This window comes from Nylanderia fulva, unplaced genomic scaffold, assembly GCF_048542155.1.
Source record: "Nylanderia fulva isolate GAGA-0341 unplaced genomic scaffold, ASM4854215v1 Scaffold680, whole genome shotgun sequence".
NCBI classification, from domain to species: Eukaryota; Metazoa; Arthropoda; class Insecta; order Hymenoptera; family Formicidae; genus Nylanderia; species Nylanderia fulva.
This window is the reverse complement of record NW_028190787.1, coordinates 32,006-39,139: the sequence shown is the minus strand read 5'-3', so window position 1 is coordinate 39,139 and position 7,134 is coordinate 32,006. Positions and strand designations below refer to the sequence as shown.

The 7,134-nt window shown below is 40.4% G+C and overlaps 1 protein-coding gene across 1 annotated transcript; it reads right to left on the bottom strand.

The window, feature by feature from the left end:
• Window positions 1–397: 397 nt before the first annotated feature.
• LOC146720504 (uncharacterized) lies at window positions 398–2,475 on the bottom strand. Its single transcript, XM_085488344.1, is given in 2 exon segments — window positions 398–847; window positions 849–2,475. Coding segments are annotated over 2 exon segments (2,058 nt in total). The 5' UTR covers window positions 2,457–2,475.
• Window positions 2,476–7,134: the final 4,659 nt, after the last annotated feature.

Below are 7,134 nucleotides of genomic sequence, written 5' to 3'. Positions count from 1 at the left end.
ATTTATATTCATATTTGCATGTAAATGGTAGAAAAGCTTAATTGTAACTTCTATTATTATTTTATAGTTAGGGTTTAATAATCATGATAGGTTGATAAAATTTATGAATTTACATTTACATTTCATAGTTATATGTAAATTGGTAAGTAACTTGCATCAGGAACGAATTTCTAATAGTAGGGATACTATGGGAGTTCTAACCCGCGGCAATGAGGGGGGGGTGAGGGGCGGGCAGAAATCATGTTTTTTAACTTATGAGCGATTATATGCGAGACTAAATATTTGTTAATACCGGTCTTTCATGTAGGTTAGCGATTGTCATGATTAATATGTTAAAGAATTAATTTTTGAAAAAGATTAAAATTTTGAGATTTGTCTGGACGTTACATCTCCCCTCCTATTTGAGAATAAAACTCGACGTTGACCTAGGGTTTTGTTCGAGGTTATAAAGATGCTGCTGTAAGTCATTATATGTCTGAGGGATAGTTATATTCGTGGATTCCATTTCTCCAGGTCGTTTGGTGTTATAGCCTTGAAGTTGTGGCTGACTTATCACTGGCGGTTCTTTTGGCAGTGCAGGGGGTGCGTCTGAGATGGTGGCGAGAGGTGTGGCGTCTTCTGGGAATTTGTTCTTTTCTTCCTTTTCGTTCATATTCTTGCGGCTGAGGTGAAGCAAGAGATTAGTTAGAGAGTCCCATAATGCTCCTATTAGATGTAGACTACATCCATATACGGTATGTAGTGCGTATCCGTGGATGATGGTGTCAATTGCCAATTTAGCAATACGAATGATCATAAATACTCCAACGACACCGGCCGTGGCTGATCCGAAACTCATGAATTCCTTTCCATATTTTTGCTGCGGTGTTGTCTACGATTTTGTTGAGCGATTCTTCGTCTAATAGTTTGTATAATGAGACGGAGTCGGCGTTAACTGGATGTCCGATAAGCCCACGGGCGACGGCGTTGAGCAGTGCCGGTTTCTCTGCGGGAAACATAATGTGGTCTCTCAATTTTTCTATGTCTTGTTGCGTATAGATTCCACTGACAGCTAGTGGTCCGGGTGTTAAATAACTCCAGGTAAGAGATGCCATGGGTCGTAGTTGTTGAGGTGATAACTGTCTTACTTGTGCTTTTGGTGTTAATTGTACCCATGTGTCCTCTATTCGATATAACGTTGGTAATTCTTGAGAACATTCTCGCTCGTTTCCGATCTTTGTGACGATTCTTGATTTGGGTGTGAGAAAGTAAGAAGAGTTTCTAACGGTTACGGGTAACTCGTTATAGCATTCTTTGGTTGGACGTACGGTGACTTCTACAGGGATGCATTTTATGATCTGGACAGCTTCTCCAGTGGTGACGGCCATGTATCCCGGCGATTTCATTAGACTATACGCGAATTCATCAGGCAAGAGAGTTGCAAAGGACAAGGCGTTAGTTATTACTTGTCGTTCCAATTCACATTTTTGTTGTATGACATTATGATACAAAGATGTCATTTGATGTCGGATGTGGTTTTCAACATACACAAACTTGGAGTTCATGTAAGTGAATATATCGAGGTTATCCACAGGGATCGTACCTTTGTTGGCAAAAGTTTGGCCTTGCTTTGTTTCCAAGATAAATAGTTTCGGATGTTCCGTGCGAAGCAGAGTGTATCCGCATAATGGCTGCTCTTTGGTTTTCGTGAAGGCGAACGTGATGTCTTGCGTGGTGAGACTGTAGACGATGGGGGAGTCATCGCCTGTTATCTTGGTCGCTAGTCCCTCGTATAGGACATCGTATTGATTGAAGTTGCAGGATTTCATTGGTACTGGTTTCCAAAAGGTGTAACCGTCGTCGGAGTCCAAACAGAAGCTGTCGGCCAGTGTACAAATGGTTCCTGACCTTAGCTTGATTTTACCGTGTTCGAGTTGTACTGGCACATAAGATGATTTGAGTGAGATTTTTGCGACTGCTTGAACAATTACGTTGTCCCACGTGCCGTAAGGGTCAGAATATTGCGTACCCTTACACGTTCCATCGGTTTTTAATTCGCCAGCCAGCGTAAGGCTGTGATAAGAAGTTTGGTTGATTTTAAGTCCACTAATTAGGTGAGCAGGTCCCAAGGAAGTAGTACTGTCTTGAAACATTCGCAGGCATTGAGAATATCCGGTTTCCTGGACGTAATCTGCTTTTCCGTTAAAGACGACCGAGATGTGCGAATGCATGCCACAGTGATATATCGTGCGGGATATCTCTAGTTTGCACTGTATAACTTCTGCATAGTTATATTCGGAAAGTTGTAATAGTTGTATATAAGTTTCTGTGGAGTTTGGGGTTTGATGATGGAGATTGCATTCTCCTACATCTAAGAGGGAAACGGCGGTGATGTTGAGATGCTGTCCGCCACAATCAAATCCAATCAAGGCGAACGAAGTTTTAACGAAGAGTATTAGAATAATCCCTAACATCATGACAAGCTGTAACGCACAATCGGACTGGTTTACTAAATTAAATATTTTTATATATATATTATTTATATGTGCGTGTGTATGCATTTATAGATATATACATGTGCATGTGCGAAGGTAGTCCTGGCTTTGGACATGATAATGGTGCGTGATGAATCTTCTAATAATTGAATAGTATAATATACATGATTTTACCGTCGTTATTTTATTATTTTATGTATGTTTTAGACTCGCACATGGACATATATATATGTGTGCGTGCAATCATACATACGTGTACGAGTGCATGCTAACGCACGGGTATATATGTTATAAACTAATTTGCGTCTTATATCTATGTATATCAATTGCGCGGTTGCAGGTTTTTCTGCCCGTGTCTTTTGTAGGATTCGTAAAGATTATTCGAAAGGTTGCTATTGGGTGAAATATAATTAGCTCGTTCACTGGTGAAGCTGGAGTCGTTTTCTCCGAGTTAATGCAAGTATGAGCGTATAATATATTACATTTTTAAGTACGTTAAGGTTTTCGCGAGGCTATTCATAATGGTTGAATACTATACTGATAGATAACTCTCGCGAGGAACGGAGTTATTACCAGTGAGCGAGTTAACGATAATCTGTAATAATATAAGGTGTATCGTATTAGCTAGAATATTGCGTGGATATGAGTCTCACGCAATATCAGGGGTTTTGTATGAAATGTACTTAAGTAAAGCATACCTCATACAAAGATGAAAAATAATGGCTAGAAACAGTAAGAATAAAGTTTTGAATAATGTACAGGGTTCCATGCTGAACAACCTGTTTAGCTAGGGTGGTTTTCTGAAATGAGAATTTTACATATATCGTATTACTAAAATATACCTGTAATTTTAGCGTTGAGATTTTAGTAATCTTATAGGCGTCCGAGCTGATAGCGAACCTGCAATTAGGAATACATATATTATTATACATAAATAATCTTGGATATATATATATTTGTATGACGCGTGGTCATTCGTCCTCCCATCTAGTAAAACAATAATAATTATTAGCGTATTGTTTTATAATGTAGGCTGGTAATGATTAATGGTGGGTACTTTTCCGTCCCAGTATCTAATGGTATCGTTGCGTTTCCACACGTTTACTACGTATTGAATATAGGTAAAGAAACATTCTTCACTATTAGTTATGGGTTCAATTTTGTAACAAGCATAGCGACAGTTGAGACATGGAATAGGAGATGCGGTTTCGCAAACTAAAACGTGATAATTATAAATGTCTTTAGGTACCGATCGAGTTCTTCGCGTGATGCGACAAATTTGGCAATAATTATCGTAAACTGTGCTTTTATAGCATCTAGCTCTATGTATATTAGGAAAAAATAGTAATATTTTCTGTATTAAAGGAAATCTCTGTAACAGAGTGTGGAGTTCAACAATATTAGGGTGTTCGTAGTACGTGTTAGAGGTTGTTGCGTTGTGATCGCATGGATTGTTGGAAGACATTTTTCTTAAAGTTTAAACAACTAGAGGTGGTTAAAAGGGTGATTCTTGATTTATGCTCATTAAATAATTAGTGCAAATTATACAACTTCGTATTGGTTTGGAAATTGTTAGGAGCTCGGAACATACAGAACACTGTGGTTTAGGATAACCTAATCCAATCACAACGGCGTGAGTATACCGTGTTTGGTAAAAGGAACGTGCGGCTAGATCGAGATTTGAATAACAATTCGTGCAACGTGCAGAATTAGTGACTACGTTACGATATCCGTATACCTTTACGCAGCTTGCGAAGGCGAATATCTGATGTAGTGGGGAGCTTGTAGTTTGTCCTGGATAAACTGGTTGGCGATGCCAACACATCTGAAACCCAAAATTAGAAATACTGTTTTTCAACCTGGTTCTATATGTGCTAATATTAATTTATCGATATGGACAATCCGCGGTTTATGGTCGATTAGGATTTTGGCGTTGTTGGAAGGTAGGATCTCTATTATTTCGTAGGGTCCTACGTAGTGTGCTGAAAATTTTCCTTTTTTCGGTTCCTTTAGTAAGAAAACATAATCTCCTATTTTAAACTGTCGAGAATTTACACGTTGATCATAATAGTATTTGCTTCTTTCTTTGGTTCTAATGAGATTTTGTTGCGCTTCTTCGCGGATATCATATAATTTGTTGAATAAAATGTTTATGTATTCTTGATAAGTAGGTTCTAGAGGTTCTTCGATAGGTTGATACGCGGATGGCAATCTGGCTAGTCGTCCGAATATTAGTTCGTATGGCGAGAATTTTGTTCCTTCGTGGACGCTTGTATTATAAGAGAACATGGCGAGTTTAATGTATTCGTCCCAATTATCTTCTTTATCGATTTGTGTCTTTAAATATTCTACTAATACGTGATGTGACCGTTCTATAGATCCATTTAATTGAGGATGGTAAGCAGTGGTTTTGAAATGTTGAATATTGAATTTTTTAGTTAGGATGCGTATTAAAGTTGACAGAAAATTGGTACTGTTACGTCCCGTTCGCAGTCGCGGCGTGTTATTCGCGAGTGTATGATTCGCGTTGCACGTACTCGAACTATTGCGCGAGACAACGTCGTATTACGGAAATTTTTCCGGGGATACCCACGACGAAGGGTTTTCCGACAAAGGTTGCACGATGCGGAGGAAAGGGAAAGAATGTGTTACCCTTAAAGTAGCAGTTACGGCGTGGAGCCTATCTGTAATTCTACAGTTATGATCGTGGTTCCGTCTTCTATCCTCGCCGGGACGCTATCTGGGTTACGCGAGTAGTCTTCGTATATAGACTCGCAAAGTTCGCATAGGTCACCCGCCCGTGAGAGGGTGAGGCGGTTGCTGCAAGTTCCGCAAACTATCCCAACTAATAATCCACCTATGGTTAGGCTATGTTTCCGGATCCGTGTCCAGAACAATTGAGAAGTTCGAGGTAACGCGGCGAAGCATGAAAGACAAAGAGCGGCTTTAGTTTCAAAATGAATGTACCCGATACCGACTTGACAGTAATACGGAGGCTCGAGAGGTATTAGGAGATTAACTCCTGGAAGAGGGGTTACACTTCTAAAGGGGATTGGACACATCTATACCTGCCACGTTAGTTGTATTAAAAGATCATGCGTTGTTCGCTCGTAGATGGTTGATGAGACCGGACGTTGTCGAGAAGTCGGTAAATGTCGGTAAAGTGAGTCGATGTGGCGTCGATATAACGTCGGCAACTGTCGGTAACGATCGTCGGTAAAGGCCGTCGGTAAAAGCCGGTGGTAAATCGTTGGTAAGATCGTCGATAAAAGAACGTACGTCGGTATATTGTCGGTAACGTCGGTAGAAGAACGTATGTCGGTATAATGTCGGTAATGTTGGTAAAAGAACGTGTGTCGGTATAATGTCGGTAATGTTGGTAAAAGAACGTGTGTCGGTATACTGTCGGTAAATCGAGAGTGTTCTTAATTGTTTATTGTTTAAATGACTACTTTGTTGTACGGATTTACGAAGTTATTTCTTGAGACACGAAGATTTTTAAGAGATTGAATTATTTGCGTTTTTCCGTGTTAGAAGTTCGAGAGTTGTACCGTGTGCAGTGGACGACCCTAGTTTTATAGCCTGACCCCTTTTTTTATAGCTTCCGCAGTGACGATGGAAAAGAGGAAAAATGCGTCGGAGATTTTTCTAGAATGTTCTCTTCCACGTGGTAGAAGCGTCTCTGAATTTGCTAACACGCGCGATTCCTTAGGTTAACATGAATTTCACTTACCTTTAGTAGCACTTTCTTGATCGTGTCGGCTCGTACTTGGAGGTAGTGCGTGCGGCGAGGGTCGTTCACTGGGATGTTTGGCGGCGGCAGGCGTCGTGGTTGGAACGTTATTGGTATGCACTTCCACTGTAGGAGTTCGTCGTTGTTATTATTTTTAGTGTTGAAAATGTTCTCGTATTCAGGATCGGCCTGATACTCCACTCCGAGGAATTGAGAATATTCCTCGGTCGCTGATTCACGATAGAGTCGGTTTAGTTTTCGTAGTTGATTCTTCCTTCCCGCGCGTCGCGTCTTAGGCATATTGAATTTGATGCATCCTCTGAATGATTACTCAAATAAGGAGGGTTGATATGCGGCGGACCTCACTATCAATTCCTTATTTTGGCAAATGCTGAGAATGTTAATTCTAACTGTGATGAGCGGTGGTCCGCTCCAAAACAGTTTAAATTATTCTGAATTCAAACGCCGTATGACAGATTTAAACGCTATCGTATTTTATCACGGGAGTGGAAGTTTTGAAGAGTACTGAACACTAGTTTTCACACATGAATACACTGATTTATTTGTATAGTAGTACAGGATTTGAAACTAGAACTTAGAATTTAGACTTAGACTTAGAATTTAGATTTTAGAGTTAGGATATTATACTTAGAGTTAGAATTTTAGAATTAGAGTTAGAATTTGGACTCAGAGTTAGAATTTAGAAATGCGACTGTACTGTTCGGTGTCGCGCAGAGAACTGACGAAATTCGGGACTGCTCTGAGGTCCTTCGTTTCGGCGGCTCGGGCCTGCGGCGGCCTGGAGAGGGGAACTCTCCGGAGTAGGGGCTCTCACCGTGGTGGGAGACCCTTAGGCGCTACGAAGCGCCACGCTTAGTTTCTAGGCGGATTAAAGCGTCATGGCCGGCTTTGGCGCGCTTTTCAAAT